At 33.8% G+C, this 23,483-nt stretch overlaps 1 protein-coding gene across 1 annotated transcript; it reads right to left on the bottom strand.

The window, feature by feature from the left end:
• Positions 1 to 7,652: 7,652 nt before the first annotated feature.
• Positions 7,653 to 21,915, bottom strand: LOC145689950 (uncharacterized). The gene is made up of 2 exons (XM_081764326.1): positions 21,193 to 21,915; positions 7,653 to 13,404 (listed from the first exon to the last, which is right to left on the bottom strand). Exons 1-2 carry the CDS (start codon positions 21,552 to 21,554, stop codon positions 12,468 to 12,470), a joined length of 1,299 nt encoding a protein of 432 aa, XP_081620452.1. The 5' UTR covers positions 21,555 to 21,915; the 3' UTR covers positions 7,653 to 12,467.
• Positions 21,916 to 23,483: the final 1,568 nt, after the last annotated feature.

Raw genomic sequence — 23,483 nt, 5'->3', positions numbered from 1 at the left:
ACTTCTGGTTTTCTTTTTATTGATTGTTTATATGGTGTGTATAGATTAGTAGTTTGGGCCCACTAGTTTCAAATAGCCTTTTTTTCTTTCTCTCTATATACATTTATATATGTATGCTTACATAGTTTGAAAAGTTACGTGCCTGTTCTATTTGTTGTATTTCCACTTCTTGTGTTAACTTATTAAATAATATCAACCATTTCTTTAGACGCGGATTTTAGTAAATTGAATTATTATTGATTATCGGGTTTATATATACATTTCAATGTTGCAACCTTATTAAAAGAAAAGAATTTTGTTTAGTCAGGGTTTTTTGTTTCTGTTTCGAGCCAAGAAAGTGTGAATACTTGTTGAATATGAAAAGGTTATGTAGAAAATTAAGTGTCGATGAAATACTAAGATTGATATTAGAATAAAATTTATTATATTGAATAATATGAATATATATATATATATTGTCACGGTATGCGTGTCACGGCACTCCAAAATTATGGAAAATGTTAAGATCTAAATTTATTCATCTCATTAATTGGTTTCAGAAGGAAATACTAAAATGTTTGTTTATTATTGTAAATTGTTGTAATTAGGTTGCAGACATGTTATATCATCGTATTACGCATTGCTGATGCTTGTTGTTTCATCAAGGAATAGACACGAGTCTGCAGTGTCTTAAGAATAACAAAAACAAATACGAAACAAATAAATGTAAAACGTTGTAGAAATTGTCAACACATACACATAACCAAAATTAGGTAAAAGTGTGAATTTCGCAGACATAAGCTGTCTGGAGAATCTGGTCAATGAAAGAAAATGCAGAAATTGTGAATAAGCACAATTTCGGCTCAGAGATGTAAAACTTCAGAATTTGTAATCAAGAACAACAAAATTCGTCATCGTGAAGACGATGATAAAAAGCTAATGTTGGACTGAATTGGGATCAGTCTTGGATCAGTCACCGGAGAGACATTCGAGGATCAGTCTCAGGAAGTCTTGGAATAGTCTCCAAGTATTATTCTCGATAGAGCCACTATTGGGAATCAACGGTTAACTACGTTCCAGTGGACATCCATCCACTGTGAGGAAGTCAGAAGACGAACTTCGGAGCCAGAGGTTCGAACTCAGATCATCAAGGTATGCTTTAATACATCTCTGATATTCTAACGTTGACCAATTCACAAACAGTTCTATGAAATGCGAGTTAACATTTTTACTTAATATCGTACATCACAACATCATAATAAACTCTACTATTTAAAAGCTAAATTAATAAATGAGTACCATAAAGATAAACAGTCTTAGTTATCATTGTATCACCTTTCGCATGTTGTCGTATAAAAATCCTACGCTGTAGGTTGGTGGAGATAGAAGGAGTTTAAGGTATTCCTACCTATTTCAGATAGCAGGTAGAAGCAACGGATACTGTGTGTTATTATAATTTACATCCCTGCTTCATAGGCCCAAGCACAGTATTTGTTGACATGGTGCAGATGCTTAGGAGTTCGATTCCCGGTAATTACCTGTCGCTAGCTAAGAGTAATTAGTAAAAGAAATAACATGCGTTTGGTTTTGATTAGTCATCATGATTAGGCTAAATTCCCGTCACGGGTCATTAGGTTTAAGTAAGAGTATAGTCACCAAGCTATAATCATGGCTTCAGGCCATAAGGGTAAATTAACCCGCACCACCCGCCCTCACTGGGTGCTAAGATTAACCTTAATATTTTTAGAAATGTCGTTCTCAAGGCAACAGTGTTGTCATCATTGTTATTCATCCAGCGACATGCTTGGATGCTACAATAAGTATTCATACTTAGACATGTAAATAGAGGACAAAGTCATTAGAATGTATATAGTATTAGTATTAGTTATAGTTGTAAGTTTTATATTATGGGATTCGGTTACATATAGACATATAAATAGTTAAGTAAGATTATAGTTAGAGTAATTATAAGTAGTTTTAGGAATAGGTTAGTCACTAAGAATTATTATAGTAATTATTCAGGGTGTAGGATTTGTAAATTGTTAATATTTTGAGTAAGATTTAAATAGATGTAAGTATAAATTATTAGAAATTTAAAAATGAATTTAAAAAAGGAAATAAATACGACAATTTAAAGTAAATAAATAGAGATGTCTTTATGACATAATAAAATATATATTATTAAAGTAATAAGGATTTTAAAGATAATAAATAGGATTAAATAACGAGATAATAAAGGATAAAGTGATTATAACTAAGGAGCTATCAGAAAAAGAAAAAAAGAAGAGTATATTAGTAAATAAAGAGAGATAAAGGCAAGAAAGAATGAAAAAAAATGGATTGATGAAATTTAAATGTGTAGTGATTAAGTTTTTTTAAATGGAGTAAATATATTCAACGTAATTAGGAAATTCTTGATAGGAAAACCTAGGTAGGTTAGAAATCATATTTTCGTGACGTTGAACTGGGAGTGCGCCAAACCTCTCACGAAAATTTTTAGGAACACATAAGTCTTCGGCGACATTAAGGCGGTACAGAGAGGAATTAGATACCCACTTGTCGTTTCGCAAAGCAGTGAATTTTTTTTAGTGAATCTTACCTATTTAGCTGAGTACTTAGAAAGATCAAAATTTTGAATTTTTTTTAATAATTGGATTGTAGGCGTAGTAATAATTTAAATGTTAAGGACATAAATGTTAAGGAAAATTAGGAATAGAAAATAGGCTTGCTATCTAGCGATTAAGTTATAGTAGTTAAGTTCTAGGATAAGGAAAGGTACAAAAATAGACTTATCACATGCATTTAAATTAAGGAATGAGAAAATGAGATGGAAAGATCTGGAAAGAGGAAAAAAAAGAGAAGGAAAATAGCTGAAGATAATAGAGAAATAGATAGCTAATTAAATAGAAAATAGATTAATAGATAATATATTATGGATATGACAAGGCAAGATTTTGATTAATCTTGGAATATTTTTATTATGACTGGAATTGACAATTATTAATTATTAATTATTATTATGATTATTATATTATTAAAATTATGATTATTATATTACAGTAATGTTAATGAAAAAAAAAGAAGCTAGCTAAATAAAGAAATAAATGAGTAAGCACTGAATATATATATATACTAGTTGAGATATAGAGCTCTAGCGATAGCTATAAGAAATAAAGAAGCTTACTATAAGAGATATTTTTAGGGGAAATAGGACTTTGCTATATGCAGTCAGTTAAGAAACCCTTAAGAGATACAGAACATTAAGAGACGAGTTAAAGTATCATGTTTATTAAACTGATCGGAGATTTCGTTTCAACGCTTAGGCCATTTGGCAAAATGAATTAATTAAGTATCATTTAGCGCTATTAACATTACATTATTATTAAGATTATTATATTATACTATTAATTATTATTGTATTATTGATTAATTATTATTATATTATTGATTAAACCTGAAAGTGACGAAAACTTAGATGGTTTTTGGTTTGCAAGGCCAGCAACTAAAGACGTTTAAGTTAAGAACTATGAATAGACGATTATGAAGTACAATAGATGTACTATTGAGTATCGAAATAACATCTAGAGATATCAATTATTATTTAATTTATACCCGATTTTGACAGATTTAAATAGATAAATAAATAATAATATTTTTGAGTATGGAGAAGAATGGAGATTTAATAATTTTTTTAATAAATAAATAAATAGTAGTAACGAAAGTAAATAAATAAATAAAGTAACTGTATACAAAATTTTATTTATTGATGGCTTGCGAGGATGGCCGCAAGTAATCAACCAAAGCCTATTCCCAGATTCATGGAAATATGAATCTGCATCAGTGAAAACCCCGAATCGGTAAATATGTTTTGTATACAGTGAATTGTGATAAAATAAGTGATTTAATAATAAGAAGAATTAAAGAAAGTAGGTTACGGGAAACATAATTAATAAATAAGAATAAAAATATTTTTAAATAAGACATGTATTGTATTTTAAATAGTGTTTTATCAACTTATATCAATAATAAAAAGTAGGGTACTTACCATTAAAAAGTAGAGTTGATGTATTAAAAAGTAGAGGATGTGAAAAAAAAATAACACTGTCACACACGTAAAAGTAAGCACGCATCACGTATTTTGCACACTTCATTAAAAAAAAGTAATTCAGAATCACATTTTCAAATTTTCACTGTGAATTGGTTAACTCATATATCGAGGTGTGATTATTTCATACAGTACAACTGTAAAGAGTGAATGGACAAAAGAGTGGACGTGGATCGTCAAGTGTTGGAAGGACGTTTACACGTTGAGCGGATATATAATCTGGTCAAGGTTAAACGGAAGTCGCAGAAAGAGAAGGAGAAAGAGGAAGTTTTGCTGAGCTAATCATTTTAGCATAAAAGCGTTGACGCAAAGTTGACATTGAGTTGCCAACTATGTTGATCAATTTGGTGCAAGTTTGCTGAAACTATAATGCTGTTTATGTTAGTGATTTAGTGTTTTGGTGAATTTAAGATGAAAACCATAGTGAAAGTGTATAAAGATATACTATAGTGTGTGTGTATATATAAAGTGAATATTAATAGATCAGTTTCAATTTCCCTAACAAAGGACTTAGGTTGGAAACATTCAGTAGTGTGTTGATGACAGACAAAGTTCAAGTAGTGTTGATTTTTGACAACAGATGGCAGATACATGCGGTATACTGTTATCAAACAGAGTTAGATTCATAAAGAGAAAGAATTGAATGAACTTTTGGAAAAAAAAATTGTAATTTGCACATAAATTAATAATTTTGAAATTTCATATACAGTGAGTTCTCCGAAAGCCGATCTTTTTCAAAGATCTAGTCGGCATCGGAGATGCCTCAGTTTAAAGTGGGGGCGTGTCACGGTATGCGTGTCACGGCACTCCAAAATTATGGAAAATGTTAAGATCTAAATTTATTCATCTCATTAATTGGTTTCAGAAGGAAATACTAAAATGTTTGTTTATTATTGTAAATTGTTGTAATTAGGTTGCAGACATGTTATATCATCGTATTACGCATTGCTGATGCTTGTTGTTTCATCAAGGAATAGACACGAGTCTGCAGTGTCATAAGAATAACAAAAACAAATACGAAACAAATAAATGTAAAACGTTGTAGAAATTATGTCAACACATACACATAACCAAAATTAGGTAAAAGTGTGAATTTCGCAGACATAAGCTGTCTGGAGAATCTGGTCAATGAAAGAAAATGCAGAAATTGTGAATAAGCACAATTTCGGCTCAGAGATGTAAAACTTCAGAATTTGTAATCAAGAACAACAAAATTCGTCATCGTGAAGACGATGATAAAAAGCTAATGTTGGACTGAATTGGGATCAGTCTTGGATCAGTCACCGGAGAGATATTCGAGGATCAGTTAGATCAGAGAAGGAGTATCGTACGTTGAGTATCAACATCGAGAACCACTGATACTTATATCACAGTAGTCACTTAGCTGTGATTCCAGTCTACGATTAGATCAGGAGATCTACTACTTTCCAGTAAACCATTAAAGTGGATTATGGTTTACCAATAGTCAGCTACTACAGACTATTAACAGCGAGATATTCATCTTCCAGAACATCGACATCAGTTCCAGGCATCATTACTCGAAGGTACGTGTATCTCAGCTATGTTCGAGTTATTCGTGGTTAACTTCTTAGATGCTTAAAGATATGTGATCTGGCGTTTATACACAGTCTACGATCAGTTACAGTAATACACGATATTTATGGAAATACAAAGATTTCATTCAAAGTTAATTTAAGGTGGTTTCTTTCTGTCATCCTTAACCTACTCATTCTAGATGGTGAGTAGCAGCGATCTTCGACCGTCAATTATCATTTCATCCCCATGCAATCTAGGCACGACGGTGGAAGGTTGTTAATATATATGAGCGAGTATGAATGTAAAGGGCTCGATAGTTACCCTGGTTGTTTTAGGTTGCCATAGATTTTTGACACCCGATATTAACTAACTAGTTGTGATTGTAGAGTATTACCGCATAACTTGTAATAAATAACACCTTACTGATTAGTTATTAATGTCCGTAACTATTAATCTTTTAATACTATGTTACATATTGCATGTAAATAGAACAAGTAACAGGTCGTAAAAATAACCCTAATCCGTATGAATGAAAAGACCATAACGAAATCAGTGAATTATGAAACAGTGTGCCCCAAATCCTTCCCCTACGACTGAAAACATAACTATTTGTCGTTCGTCAGTTCAGTGACTCGAATCTCTTGACCCACGATATAAGCCAGAAATAAAATTCAGTGATCTTAATTTGAACTGAGATGTGGTTAATAATTTAGTAATGTGAATACAGGACCAAGATAGATCCTAAGACCTACCTCCATTGAGATATCGTATAGTAGAATGGAAATATGTACCAATGTTTGGGACTGGATTCGATATTTTAAATTTTAATAAATTTTGAATTTTCATACCAAGTGCGTCAAGTGACGAACTCTTGAGACAGAGACTCAATAAAAATTCTACTAAAGTGTTTTTTTAAATGATAAACCAATTATATATTTCTTTCTTTACTCTTTCACATTGATATGTATTCTTTGTACTGAATCTTAAGATATGTTCTATGTTGACCTTTAATTTTTTTTCTTTCTCACTTCGTCTTTCGTTTTTTCGATTTTTTTAATCGTAATCCAACTTTTAATATATCTACAAAGAGAAACGTGTTATTAGATATTGAAAAGTAACAAATTTCTATGCATGTCTATACCCATATTGTTATTACTAGTATTATTTTCTTTTCATGTATCGAAATTTCTCCTGTGCTGTCGAATTAAGTTTTCTTGAAATCTAATAAATGTGTATAGAAATGTAATTAGGTTAGTTTAATTCAACTAAATGCAACCTGAAGTATACATTGTCCTGTATGAATGTGTGTGTGAGTGAAATGTAGGTTTAGTATTAAGTGCACCAATTTTTTTAACATATATGTGTGACTTACTGTATTTAATGGTAGTTGACAATTAAAGTCGTTGAAATTCAATACTAACTCAATTTAAGTTGGCTCTATAAAGGAAGCAAAAAGGACGGAAATAGCCTGAACGAATGACCATCATGGGAGAGCTTTGAAAGTCAAAATCTTCGACAAATATGTGTGTTGTTTTGATTTTTTTCCTTCTCTGTGGTCAATTCTAGCATGCCAACTTCATCATTTATACTTCAAGTACTGGATACTAGTCAAGAACTTTCGGAAATATTGAATATACTGTTAAATTAAACTTTCTCATCTATCCCAGAGCTAGATCGGGATAATTCGGTAGTTGCGGTTACATGGATCTAGGTCTGGGCGGTATGGGTTAACATGTGTCTACCCTTGATCACCTTAATACCAAATACTCACCCAATAGCTATTGGAAATGATCCCAATTTAATAATTATTCACTTTCCTTTACCATATTTCTCAAAATTTCCACTAACAGTTTCCCTCTTTCTCACCTTCATACTTTCCCTCTTTTCTCTCCTCCTATCGAATCTTCCTTTTCCTTTCTTCATCTTCTTCTTCTTCTATTGTGAATAAAACTGAAAAGGGGGTCGTCACTGGGAATTCTATATATAATAAACACGGTCATGTATTTATTTATTTTATTTTATTTTTCTTTGGAAGTCCGATATAAAAGTCTTCTCATTTTGATTGAACCTTGTGTGTTCAAAATTAAGAAATGAATAATATATTCCTATATAATTAGACATAAGCCGATACCTTCATGAATATCCCCATCAGGGGTGAAGGGTTCCCACTCACGACTTATTCCATGCATCTCATTTGTTACAGAGCGAGTGGAGTATTCTCAATTTCTTTCTTTTTTTCTTTTTCTTTCTTTTTCCTTTTCCTTCTTCGCCCTTTTCAGTTTTAAATATCTGAAAGTCTGGTCTCCTATTAACATTTTTCGATTGACCCAGTCCTCATTTCACATATCACACTTGTGCTTTATTCAGTACTTTTCGCTTTATCAACTCTCCAACAATATCTTACGTCAATAAACTCGCTTAATATCAATAGTTCTTCGACAGACTTATAGAAAAAAATAAAATCAATTAGTTTTGTACTGCAGTCTTCCCAAAACTACAGAAAGCACAAACAAAGCAACAAATATTTTATAAGCACTTACAATTATTCAAAACGTTAATACTTGAGATGGGAGAATGCCATAAAAAGTTTGAAATCTCTCTAAATTTTTTAATGTTATTTTCTGAATAATTCAATTACAAAAACGTTAAAAAACAGATTAAATTTAACTTGTTAAATTTTTTGAAAGGCAGGTACTTCAAGGTTGTAGAAAAAAAGTGTGTGGTTTGAACAATTCAGCTATAATAAGTTTAAATGATTTCTATTTAATCTTGTTTTTATTTGTAGTCTCGTCCATTATATTCAATTACCCAAAGTTTAACAGCAAACGAACCAATAAGCCTTTCACTCAACACACCCTCACTTCATTAAGTTTACATTTAAATAAATGTCAGGTGATTTCGGTTCCACTTTACTGCAAATAGTTATTTCATTCTCTACATTACATCAATGGAATAATCCTCAATTGCATTCTTGGAGTTTTATTGAGATCTGCAAAAATAAGCAGTGTTAGCTGTTAAAATTGCGTGAAAGCCATACCGTCTACTAAACAGTACTTCCCCGAAAGCTGTGCAGCACACAAGTCAAGCATTTAATGACAAATAAAGTGTTTTTCCACTATTCTCGTTTATGAGCATACCCACTGAAACTGACACGCCTGTTACCTATAGACAGAACTCTTCTCTATTGCGCACCCTTGCTACCCTGCCAGTGGCGTAGCGTTAACTTTCGCAAAGGGGAGACAGCACAGGCACACCCACGAGGGGGGAAGTCAACCAGGTTCCGACATCCCCAAAACTTCTTAAGTCAATATACTTTTATTAATTTTCTTAATGAAATTATGCTTGTTTAGTAGAGAAATTATTGATGTAGAATGAAAATTTGATATTACATATTATCTGTACTATTTCTCTTATAAAAACAATGTAGTTCCATATTTTTTTCTGAAAATATATATGAAAGTGCTTTACAGTTACTTGTCTTGTCAAGTGCAGAATAATATCCGTTCAATACTACATAGACGTAGTGGCTTGGATCCAGGGTCGTAACTTGTTGGGAGGAAGGGGGCAATTGCCCCTCAGAGAAGCTCCCCGCTGTTCGAGGGTAACCCCTTTTAAGACAAAATTTTCTTACTCCATATACGATACGAACATGAAATTATAAAGGAAGCATCAAACAGATTCACTACATTACATAAATAAAACAGCACACAAAAGGAAATAAAACAAAGCAGTCGTGGGCCCATTTTAGTAAAAAGAATGTCTGTTATTAGGGGCCCTAGAGTAATATTTATTCGTATGGCTTTGAGATTTGTCAATATTGTCCCGTTAATTAATTTGTCATGTATGGAACGAGCCCAGAGGTATAACTAACGGCCCCGCAGATCTTGTCGTACTTGAGGGCCCACAGGCTCCATGAGGGTCATAAAGAGTAAGAGAAAGGTGGAAAGAAGAGGCCCAAGAATTAGAAAAACAACTTTTCTAGGGGACCCAAATACGCGTATTACTGCTTGCCCCCAAGAAAAATCTAAGTTAGGGGGGAGCTGTTTGAATCCCCCCAAACCCTGCACCCCTCCGCCATGAATGGAGTTAGGAATTGTCTGCTCGGGCAGACCTATTGGTCAGTGTCGGACCTGTGGAACACTTTCTACACAAATGTGGAGTTAGCATATAGGTGGATTTTATGTTTTGTCAAAAAGTTGGGGGCAACTCCGCCCTCCCAACAAAAATTGGGTGCGTGCCTGGTAGATATTACTATTTCTTCTCGAGTTCGGAACCAAGTTGTAGGGCCATGTCTCCTACAGATTCGGTGATGGAAAGGAACATGAAACTCCTAACCAAATTTCGTTATAAACTGATTTTTGCGAGGTTGCACTACTGTATATAACATATGGAGACTTAATTTTGATCAACAGAACCCTCAACGTTTAAATCAAACAACCATACCGATATTAATTCATTCTGAAGAATCTCAGTATATACACTGGATACGTTAAATTGAATTAATAATTTACTTGCTATGTAATATCTTCTTATTTGCTTAGCCTTTGATCTCTGATTCAAAAAGTAAGCTCAGAAATTGGCTATGTTTGAAACTTTATACTAATTTTCATACAACTTAGCATGCCATTTAATAACAACTGGTGCAATAAATCTATATCTTATCATTTAGTTTTCATATAATACATAATTAATACACTCCGCCAAGTGGACTTTGTGGTGGACAAACACCGTGTGCGTGGGTTTTCTCGGGATTCTCCCGTTTCTTCCCACTGTCTTCATTCCACCATTTCATTCATTAATCATCATCACCGTCTCCTTTAGCCTAACCGGCATAACCGTGGGACGTAAAACTGAAAGATTTAATTTCATTTTCATAATTAATACACGTATCCAAATTCACACAAAGTTAGCTAACGATTTTAAAAGCAACAATAGAATAGCATACTATAAAACATCTTGCGCTCGCTTTTGCCTTTCGCAGTGTTGATACACTGATATTGCGATTAAAAAGAAGCCGAAGCTAAATCGTAGAAGATTTATATGAATTATTGGTATTCATAAAACTTTCAGCAATTGTTCCGGTAGTTATTAATTTGGGTTTTTTCTTCTATTTCTTGAAATTTTCTCTGAAATATTATTGAATATCTAAAAAGAAGAGGAAAAAGTGTGTTGGATTTACAATAGTACAACTGCGCTGAGTGTGGTATCACTGCAGCTGAAACATGTCTCATTGCCAGGTTCTTTCAGCGAGTGAGAACCCCACAGAGCCACATGCGTGCGCAACTTTGAAGTAGGAGCTCCACTGACTTATTCAGCCGCGTTGAGACAGATTTCTTGATGTCTCTCTGTGGCCTGTTTGACGGAGACAGAACTTTAATTTCCTAGTTTTGAAAAATACAATTATTTACAAATTAGATTCTTTCACTATTGCTATTAACCAACCTATCACGGACCCTATTATTTCTACATTTTTCTACAACATGAAATGTATATTGATTCTTATTAATTAAGAAATTCTAAAACTATGTTCTTTTAATTTGAAAGGGTAGAGAGTGTCTCAGTGTCTCATAGCAATCTACGCTACTGTACCCTGCACTGACTCGGTTAAACGGTATGCACGCTTTTTAGTGGCCATCTTAAAGAAGTTGGTTTCTATTTCATGTACAAGTTTTGATGCTATACATCCACACGATATCAAACAATAATCACTACCAAGACAGCCAGGAGGCATTTATTCCGAAGTTTCATGTCCATCTGTTTCTCCATCGAAACCGTAACAAAAGCAATAAAACTTTAAAATTTTCAATTTTCACTTTGTCTACTGATGTTCTGATCGCTTTCATTAACTTACAAGATGGGGAAAAGGTTAGATTCTGTTTGGTTAAGTTAAAAAGCTTGTAGAAGACTAGTATCCCATATAGATTAGCACAAACGATGGTACCGGTCTGTACCAAACAGTAATGTTTAAATTACATTGTTCTGCCGAGCCAATGTCAACGAGTGAAGGTTGGCTGGAGTTGTGCAGGGTAGGTTGTTTTCTATCTTTATTACAGCTAAATGGGAAGGGCATCCATTACACTGAAAAATATAATTTTCGACCACGGATCCTCGCATTTTGGGCTTTACAATACGTTTTTAGATTCACTAATCTATGATTTTCACAGTGTTAAAAGATTTTCCTCATTGCCAAACGATTGCTTTACTAATTCACATCCAACGCAACATTTTTGTATATTTGCAGCCATGTTGAAACCACAAATGCTCGATATTTTCCCATTAGAGATGGGCAGGGGGAATATTTCCGGTGGGAGGAAATTTAAAAAATGGGAATATTCCCGTGTTTTTAGCCTGGAATTTTAATTCCCAGTAAGGAATTTATTTCCGTATTTTTTTACTTTATCTTCCAATTTATAATAACCGTATGACTAACTACATTATTTTAATATATTATGATTTACTTTTAGGTTTTAAAGAATTTGAGGTTAAAAGATTTAAATTCTTCGACGGTACTTTATATAACTAATAGTATGAATTGTATGTTCCATTCTTATTAGCACTAAAAAGTAGAATAATTGTTTAGTATTGAGGGCCAAATTTGAATGCGAAACGTACGACAAATATTTTACAACTGTGTAGTTATATGTCTTGATATCCTTGAATGCAGACTAAATCCCTTTCCACAGTTTGGGCTTCTATGAGAATTTTCAACTCTCTGTATCACGATATGTAGCCACACTTGAGCGCCGACTAAATAGCATTCCAAATTCATTGTACCCGTGAGCTTTTGTGCTGTGTGGATTAACATGTGATCAGCCAAAGCTGAAGGTAGCGTAAACCCCTTTCCAAACTACTCACATTTGTGAGGCTTTCCTCCTATGTGGATTAACATGTGTCTAGCCACAATTGAACGTCGACTAAATCCCTTTCCACACTCTAGGCATATGTGTGGTCTTTCTCCTGTGTGAATTAACATGTGTGTAGCCAAATTTGAACGCACTCTAAATCCCTTTCCACACTCTTTGCATGTGTGAGGTTTTTCTCCTGTATGGATTAACATGTGTTTAGCCAAATTTGAACGGTCACTAAATCCCTTTTTACACTCTAGGCATGTATGAGGCTTCTCTCCTTTGTGGATTAACGTGTGCGTAGCTAAACTTGAACGCTTTCTAAAGCCCCTTCCACACTCCTTGCATGTGTGATCCTTTTTTCCTGTGTGGATTAACATGTGACTCGACAAGTGCGAACGTTGTCTATATCTTTTTCCACATTCACTGCATGTGTGAGGTTTTTCTCCTGTGTGGATTAACATGTGACTCGACAAGAGCGAACGATGGATATATCTTTTTCCACACTCTCTGCATGCGTGAGGCTTTTCTCCTGTGTGGATTAACATGTGAGTAGCCAACTTTGAACGGAAACTAAATCCCTTTCCACACTCTAAGCATGTGTGAGGTCTTTCTCTTTTGTGCATTAACCCGTGTGTAGCCAAACTTGAACGTACGCTGTGTCCCTTACCACACTGTTCGTAACGGTGTGATTTCTCAGCCGTATGTATGGACTTATGACTTGAAGAAGTTAAAATTTGAGTATTGCGTTTATTACTCTTTCGGTACGTATGAGGCTGTTGACTTTTATGTGTCATTATATTACTTGATATACGTGACAGAATAATTCCTTTGCCGAACTGCTTCGTAAGACCAGATTTCTCATCTGAATGAGAAATTGCTTCCTTTAATATAATAAACGTATTGTCTTCTCTGCGAAGGTCATATTCATTGTAGCTCCTGTAACATGTTCAACAAACAAGGAAACGTGAATTGAGTTAATTAATAAGTAACAAACAAAAATGAAATAATTCATTATATTTCAAGATAAAATTACAATTATTTTTCTTGTTACGGGAAGTATGGAACCGAGAACTATGGGCGTTTTCCAGATCATTCTATTCTGGAAACAAAAGTGTGTAATTTGCTTTAAATGATGTACAATTATTTATATATAGGATATCTGAGTTAAGTACATACGAACGTATGTATATGTTCTGCTTGTTGTGGTATGGAATAAATATTACATTCTTATCAGTGAAAACAGAAATCTATTATCACTCAAATATTTATATATTATTAATTTTTGTGTCACAAAATTATACAATCGCAAGAACTTGTTGCAATTACAGCTACAAGAAAATGTGATGATGACAAAGAAACAAAGAAATGGTATAAAAAGATTTATAATATTGCACAAAATATGTCATTCGAATCAGTATAGCAATCTCTACGTGTTTCTAATATAGTCTGATACTTTGAGATAGTAAACTTTAATACGTAATGCAATCTTTGCGTTAATTGATATATAGCTACGCGGTTACATCTGATACATACTTAAGCCGTCTTATTAAGTAAATACTTTTGAGAGGCTGCGAGTATTTCATTTCTTTGGAATTTTTATCTGTTTATTTGAAATACGTGACATTATGAATCCAGAAGTCCACGTTAAGGTATTGTGAACATGCATTAGCACCTTCGTCACCCTTAGATTATTACTGGTGCTATTGTACGTTTCTGCTCAAGACGTTGGATTTAAATTTCTAATAACCTGGTGTAATTCTGTTCGGAGAAATCAAAATTCTATACTCGGTTTGGAAACCTGCTATTATTTTTTTTTTAAACAATGCTCGCGAGTGTTATAGGCATCGTGAAACACTTCAGTCGTTATTGTTTATTATATTAAAGGTTAAAATGCCGTTTAAATATAAATGATACACGGTGAATAGCAAAAAATACAAGAAATGTTATACATTACACTACAGTGTTATGCATCACATTACATAAGACAAGGAGCTGAACTGCGTGAAATAAAATATTTCATATGTTGAGTGTCTATATTTAAGTGGCATTTTATCAAGTAACGTTCATTCAAATGGTTATCATAAGGACGGGAAGAGGATTAAATTTTTACGTGAAAAATTATATTTTGTCGGGACTCTCTTTCGCATCAGTGTTTTGGGAAATACAATATTCAATAGGAAGAAGATGAACAATCTGCATTTCGTCGCATAAGAACCAGAGGAATGTGTAACTCCATTTTCGTAGGTTTAAAAGCCAGAAGGCAAAAATATTGTTTTCTTAGAAAGATGTGAATTTAATATGATGGTTACTGAGCTACATTGCAACAGACAATCGACCAGAACAGATGGCGTTACGTTGCGTTTACAGCTAGTGGGGATTTCAAAAATGTGTCCAAACATGAAGAAAATGAAAAGCACATTTTCGAAGTTACGTTCCCCTGGTTTTCATGCGACGATATTATATCTCATTAAACAATCTCGACATCTACCTAATTTTACATTAGCTACGGAAATGAGTAAATCGATTGAAATTAGATTTTACACTGCAGTTAACCAGACATGTGTCTTAGCTAGAAAGCTTCTTCATTTCTTTTTTTCGTTACAGTCATTAGAATGAAGAACGTACGAGTAAGAGAAGAGATTTAAATCTTAGGCGAAATGCAATGTATCTGACGAGTGGATTATGGTAGGGAGGTGAAATTTTTCATAAAATCTCTACTTAGTACCAGTGAGAAAGTGATCAACGCCTTACGACATGAAAACGGGAAATTTTCGTAGATTTCCTTATATATAAATTTAACAGATGATATAAAATTAATGTGTAATGCATAGAACTTCATTATATATACTGATGCAGTTAAGTGATCACAATCTTAAGAAAACTACGTTTTCAAGCGGATGTTGTGAAATTACCCTGTAAATAAATGTAATTTCAAATTAACTTATAGACTTGTATATCTGTTTTAACACATGCAACGTCAAAAAAGCTTGTAGTATAGGACTTAAGAATTAACTAATGGGAAGGAAACCATGTTTATCATTTATATTTCAAAAGAGGCCTTTATAGTTTTCGAACGTGCTTCTTTACTTATATAGAGCACTCTACTTCATGGAAAAACTTCGAGGAACCGCTACTTCTTCCTCCAGAATTCACATTAGTATTACATGTTTCATTCCCGCGTTACTACAATAGAATACTCAAAGGAGAAGACTATTGGCACTCTTCACTAAGTATCTCTACTTAGTTTTAAGGGTCTTATAGATATCTTCTTTAAACACAAACTTGACGGAATAAAAATTATATAATACAATATGCCTAATATTATCATGAACACTGGACATTTATAAACCATTACAACATAAAAACTACAAAGGTAATTTATACTTAACCCGAGAAAGAACACGCTAATTTTAACCTTAAAAGGCCCACGGGGTGCCTCTGAGGCTCCCTACTGCATATACCAGCTACCTGAACTCACCGCGACCATTTGTATTTTCCGTCATTCGTATGAAAGGCTAGTCACTATTTTGCTATGGAATCATTTGTGATTGGTAATAAACAATGAACAGTATCAAATAATTAGAAAATTGCATACTTGAATAAGAGCCCCAGACGCACCCTTGGACCTTTACGTTAGTATAAAATTTAACGCTATTCTTTCTGAGGTAAAGTAAAAAAAAAAAATGTTTAGGGAACGCAATCAGAGGGTGTATTTCAAAGCAATGGAATTCTAGAGCACAGGACACGGGACGAATTATCTATTAAGAATAATGGCATTAAAATTGACCAGTGTGCCTCTGAGGCAGCCCTTGGGTACTGACGGGCAGTGGGAATAGATTTTCTTAAAGCAGTTTACATCTTTTCTCTGATAAAAACTTGGATTCATAGCTATCGTTGTGCTTTTGTAATTAAACCTGCATTAAAGAATGAAATGAGGCTTAGAAGGTATATTTTTCTATGCTACTATGGAACTTTTGTTCGAAACGCGGGATGTACCTATTAATTTTGTATTTATGATTATATTCTTAATCTGTACTGAAGAGGGCTTATTTAGAAGTAAATAAACAAATAAATAACGCTTTCCTGGCATTTTGTGAGTACAACGGTACACGGCAATGAAAATTGACTTAACATCGCTCTGAAATCAATCTAAATAATAATGATGATATCGGCCTAAAGGAGTTCTAAATAGAAGAAAGAAAAGCTGTAAATAAAATACCCTTTTCAAGTCTACTAGTAGGATATTGTCTGAGAAAATGCTGCTGTCCTTATTAAAAATTGAGACTAACATTGGTTTGAAATTGATTTGTAGTCATAATGACAATCTCCTTTTAAAGGAAATCCACAGAGGGAGAGAAAAAAAAACAACGTCGGGCACTCTTTTTAAAGGTATTAAGATTCTATTTTCTAAAAAAAAATACCTTGCGTAGTTATTTTGTACTGATAAATCTCTTCTTATCTTGTATTCTAAAGCAATTTTTAAATGAAAAATAAACAATTCTGCTGGAATTGTATCTAGGGCCATTCTCGTGTCTGCCTAAAATCTAAAAACAAAGTAACAAAATTTATTTCGCTCACTCAGTAACAAAGACCTGATTTCAGATTACATCCTCTGCAGTTAGAAGCAAAATAGCTGCCACTAACTGTTATAGTTCGAAACATGTTTCAAATAGAATGATTGGAATATTATTTTTTTTTTCCTGGGATATTCTTCCATTCCTTTATATTCTCAAATAAGATCTCAATTCATTCCATACGCTTAAAATGATGAATGATCTCAAAATTTTACCATCTACAGTTAGAACCAGAGTGGGACCCGTTCTGATAAAAAAGTTTGAAACAAGTTTAATGCTACAATCAATATTTCTTTCATTGTTTGTCAGTACGGACATTAACAGTTCCTCCTTCATTCCAAAAAAAAAAAAAAAAAAAGTCACGATTTACTTCTCTCTTCTACTAGGGGTAGCACGATATAAAACACATACTTCTACGATAGGCTCAGGACAACGTAAACAATTTCCGAATCGGAAAGCGATTGAAATAGAACAAAATCCAATTTTCTTTGTATTTTCCGGCTAGGGATATTCTTACAAATTTCTAAATTCTTGAAAGCACAAACTCTTAATTACTTACACTTGTCTACTAAAAATGAAAAGCAATAAATTATTGATTCTGCATTATTGGTTGTAGAGTTGTTGTAATTAAAAGGTACAAATCCGAAACATGTTATGAAAATGTTTGTAATTCTTATTCTTGAAGTTTTATCAAACTTGTAGTTGATAATAGTTTTTCCGCTTCTCAACGCAAAGGATATAATTGGAAATTATCGTATCCGTATTAACTGATGGAAACACATTATCTATTGTTATCTGATACAATATAAAGGATACAAGTATGTTCGCAGATAACAGAAACTAAGATTATCCATTTCTTCTATTTTTTACCTATTGAAAATTTTGACCTCTCATTTACGTGCTTTGAGGTGCAAAGGTTTCACTTCATATAACGTTATCGGTATTAATGAGTGAAATAATTAGCTATTATTTTCTACAAACTAAGAAAGATAACAAAATATCTTAGGTATGAGCTATAAAAAAAATCTCAATCATTATATCTGTAACATGTTTTGAATCTGGATATATTAATGGCGAGCGTTCGTCTTTAAGGCATAGGGGTTACAATTTGAAGTCACACCATTTTGTAAATTAAGTGAAATCAGTTTAAATTTTGGAGGATCTTAAAGAAAGAATGGGCCTAGATATGAGTCACAAATTATTTCCTACTTTTGTATTTATTAGAGACGTGTTTCGACACTGTAGGGAGAACTGATGCTTAAAAATTGTTATAAATATTTTTGTACATCACTGGAATAATTGCGTATTGTCCTGGATTACTCAATACGTTATTACTAATAATGTGTATTTTGCAGTTATATTTTTTGTATGCTATGTTCAAAAAGTGGCATATATATTATAAAAGTAATTTTTACCTAAACTACATATATAACTTACATATATATGTAAGTTTAGGTAAAAATTACTTTTATAATACTGTACAAGCTTGTATTTTTCCATGTATCAATCGAAATAGCACTAGCATGAGGAAAAAATAATACTTATACAAAATATTTTGAAATAAGGACTGATGAGAATAAATAAGAAGAGCAGCGTTCTTGCAATTTCCATGTCCATTGCCGACACAACAGCTATTTCTAATCATAATTATAATATTAACTCTTAGTACAAAAATTGAGCAAACTCAATACCAATGAACAAGAATTACTGCGCCTTAAAACTATGGATTCGATACTGATAGCGGCCTATTTGATTAATTCCTCATTTCTACTTTTCGTAAAATTGTAGGCTCTTTCACCTCTATAGTTAACTTTTCCATATTGTTAATCACAAGTGCATGTTAACTTGCTGTTATAAATTACCAGGCGTGTTTTTTAAATAACGTCCGTTTTGTTGTAGACACTAGTAGTTCTTGCGCATACCACAAGGAGCATGTGCGTCGTGTACGACATGCCTCGGGAAGAACTGTGCTCAGTTTCAGCTCCGTAGCTGACCTGGACGGTTATGTTCTGTGCTTTAACAACGTTTAAGACTATCAACTCGCCCGCCGAGTGTGAGGGTTGCTCAGTGATACGGTTTCTGTCAGCAAGAAACCTGTCTGTTGCAGAAATTCATCGACAAATTTGCTAAGTGTACGGTGATAGGGTTATGAGTGCAAGCAAAGTACGCAAGTGGGTACGAGAATTAAAAATGGCCGTGACAACGTCCATGAAGAAGACCGCTCCGGTCGCCCTTCTACGATTACAGACGATTTGCTGGCTTCAGTTAAAGCGAGGGTTCGTGAAAACAGGCGCTTCAAAATAACAGTTCTCTGAAACGCATTTCCTGACGTGTCGAGATCAGTGCTTTACATAATTGTTTCTGAACACCTAAAGTTTAGAAAACTGTGCTCTTGCTGGGTCCCGAGTCTCCTAACAGAAAACCACAAAAACCAAAGGTTTGACTGTGCGATGAAGTTCTTGACTCGTTATCGCGAAGAAGGTGACGGCTTCTTGAGTCAGATCGTAACTGGAGACGAAACATGGGTTTCACATATCACGCCCGAATCGAAACAACAGAGCATGGAATGGAGACACCCACACTCGCCTGTAAAGGTGAAGGCTAAAGAGTCTCTGTCCCAGCGCAAAATCATGGCGTCGGTGTTTTGGGATAGACATAGTGTTTTGTTGGTCGACTTCATGCAACAAAACCAGTATCAATGCAGAAGCATACTCCCAAACCCTGAGAAAGCTACGCAGAGCGATTCAAAACAAAAGACGCGACATGCTGACAAAGGGCGTTGTCCTTTTCCATGACAATGCAAGATCTCACACTGCAGGTCAGACCCGCGATTTGTTGGACAGTTTTTGCTGGGAAGCTTTAGAACACCCACCCCACAGTCGTGATCTTGCGCCGAACGATTACCATCTCTTCGTCCACCTCAAACAACACCTGAGTGGCAATCGAAACCAAATTGTAACAACATTTTAAATAATACCGTATTGTGTATGTTATACATAAATTCATTCACAAATTAGCTAGCACCCACTAGAAGCGACATGAATAACAAAATTCAATGTCCTAAATCATGACACGAAAAAATGGTTTGGAGCTAGGTAATCCACATAGGTAAGTAATTTACGTTCCTAATGTATTGTGTTACTTTGGATGACAAATACGCAAGCAAAGAAAGCATTTCAGGATGTTACTCATAATATTTTTAGAAACGTACAAATTCATATTCAACACGTATGACATGTAGGCTTATGCCATATACAGTGTTTTGCGCTATCCTGGTTTTCGTGTATACTTATTTGTGTAGACCCAATTGATCCTAACCGGCGCATACCTTTGCTTCCAGTCGTACCAACACCCTTCGCCTTGCCCTAATTTACATAGCAATCTTTTTGTTTTACTGACCATCTACCAAATATTGGTTATTGTTGTTTGTACAATAATTCTTGTATCGCCTACGTGCAACAGGACCATAAAGTGATCCTGTATGAAGAAATAGATGTCCATATCCTAGAAATGATTGCTGAATATATTAAAAGTCGACTTTGTTGAGAGAAATAAGTATCGGTATGAAATGAATTTATGTATGCTCATCTACAATTATGAACATCCATTGTTGGTTAGAATACTCTTTTATCTTTTTTTTTTTTTTTGTTAATGTCTTTCGAAGCCCACCGGAAAGTTGAGGCTAGACTCATTCGAGCTAAATCCTGAATAAAATAACAAACGTCCATAGTTTTTGTTCCAGTATAACAATTTCACGTTTAAATTTCGAAAATTTTAGGATAAATTTCATTCTCACGATCTACCTAAGTCGCTACATAAAAAAAAAAAAAACATTATCGTCGAGCACCCAAATTATAAATATATACAAGAATAAAGAATTTAGTGAGAAATGCGTACTTAATAAAGAATCGTTAGATACAAACTACATAATATTTGTAACCATGGTATCGATCTCATTATTATAATTTTGTATACAGTTAGTCTATGTGTGCCATGTCATTTTTAAATTGCAGGTTAGTAATTTACGTTCGAGATATCGCCAATACCTAAATAAGTCTATGAGGTATTGCTTTTAACCTACAAACTTTCCGAATCCATGTATCCGTATTATTAATCAGAGTCAATTACTTTATGAAAAATTGAATATTACCTTTCTGGCCAAACTGAATGTAAACCTTTTGTTGTTAATTGTTGGGATTCCTTAGAGTACGACGCGCAAGTCTCTTGAACCGCTAGTTTTCTTAGCGTTTCTGTATCACTTTCAAATGCAGGATGTTCTATGGCAAATTCTGATTTCACTGTATCAACGTTTAGTTTCTCATCCAAAGAATACATAGCTGCATCATTCTCCATTGTTTGCTCTCCTTCAGTTGTAGATAATACTAATTCTTTGTTGTCAGTCATCAGTTCGTATGTCCACCCTTTCCCTTCGAGTGGATCTTCCTGAGGTAAGTCATAATCAATTTCTTCTTTGCACATCAATTCCAACTTAACAGATGCCTCATCAGCCATTATGACTTCGAATTTAATAAGAATTAGACAGTTCTTATACTTCCCTTGTCTTTTAAGCTGGCAGTGTTAATGAAATGATTGACAAGATCGTTTACAGCCACTTTACACTTGCAGTCAAACATACGATCATATTTCTATGAAATACAGAATAAATGCAGTCTGAAAACAGTAAGTTCTTCTTCACAATTTTAATGTCCCACGTAACAAAGACCATTGGGCAGTTATCACGTGTATTAAGCGTATAATAAAATATAAAAGCGAATTACTTGAAAGATTTAAATAATAAAGTAGATAAGTATGCGAAGAGAGGTGTTACCAGCTCCCACGCCATGCCGTGAATAGTGATGGGCAGTGGGAATATTCCCGGTGGGAAGGAAAATGGGAATATTCGCAGTTTTTTCCCCCTGGCATACCGGGTAGGAATTTATTTCCATTTCTTTACTTTATCTTCCAAATTATAAGAACCATATGACTAATTACTTTATTTTTATATATTATGATTTACTTCAAGGTTTTGAATAATTTGAAGGCTAAACATGTTAGACTTTCTTGACTGTACTTTATATAACTAATAATATGACTTTTTAAGTTCCATTTCAATTTGCACTAAAATGTAGCAAACAACTAGTTAACATATAATTAAAATGAACCAGTTTGTAAAGTAATGTAGAATTTCTGTAGAACTAGAGGTGTAGTACCATTAATATACCCGAACTTGCGTTATTAATAGGCGTCAGTCTGTCTCCTGTCTCTGACTCGAATTTCTCAAGAGGTGCTTGGACTTCTCTTTTATGTAAATTGACGCATGGCATTTCGGGAAATAAGTACGAAGAAAGGTCGTGTGGCAACGATACATGCAAAGTTATAAAGATAAGTTAGTATCTTGCAAATATTATGAACATAAAATGTATGCGAAAATGTTGATAAAATGCTGAGATATGCGTCTTCTCGTAGTTACATAAAGTAATTTGTTTATATCATTTTAAAATGTAATGAGCCTTATGCAGAGTCGTTTTGACATCTGTTTAACAACTTACTACTAGGTTGACTAAAGGATCGTTATCAAAGTGGTGTTCTGAGTGTCCGATTAGGACGTAGTATTGGACGAAGTTAATGACATGTGACTAATTAATCTAGGGCAGATTCTAATCTTTTACCCACGATTTAGCGTGCGACACAAAGGACCTTATGCAGAGTCGTTTTGACGTCTGATTAAAGCCATACTACAAGGTTGACTAAAGTATGGTTATAAAAATTGTATTCACAGTCTCTGATTAGGACGTCCTATTTGACTATTTAATCACATGTGACTAATTAATCTAGAGCAGAGGCTAATCTTATACCCATGGTTTAGCGCGCGACACAACATTTCGGATTTCATAATTCATCTATTTTGATTTTTAAAGACTACGCATGCGCTCATATACTTTTCCGTAGTTGCCAGATTCATTTTTTCACCAATGCATTGGAGTTGTGTAAGTTAATCATTCCCAAATCAGCGTTTTAGTTGTACTCAAAGTTGACTCTGAATACAAAAAAAGTGCACCTTCCTTAGTAAAGATATAGTATGCCATTAACTAGTCCGCGACAAACAAACGATTAACTCATTCTCTCTGAATACCGCCCAAAAATTCGTAATTCATGTATTTTTATTTTTACAGACTATGCATGCGCTCGTCTACTATTCCGCAGTTGCTACATTTATTTTACTCACCGATCCATTTTGGTTCTGTAAGTTAATCATAGCCAAACCATCAATTTAGTTGTACAAAAAGTAGACTCTGGATACGAAAAAGTGCACCTTCCTTAGTAAAGATTTACTATTGTTACTAACTAGACTCACACTAAAATTCGATTAACGAATTCTCTCTTAATACCGTCCTAATGTTTATGGAAGTGGCTGGATCCACACCCAAAGAGAAGAAAGGG

This window comes from Thermobia domestica, chromosome 7, assembly GCF_964235325.1.
Source record: "Thermobia domestica chromosome 7, izTheDome1.hap1.1, whole genome shotgun sequence".
Classification (NCBI taxonomy): Eukaryota; Metazoa; Arthropoda; class Insecta; order Zygentoma; family Lepismatidae; genus Thermobia; species Thermobia domestica.
This window is presented reverse-complemented; position numbering and strand designations above follow the sequence as displayed.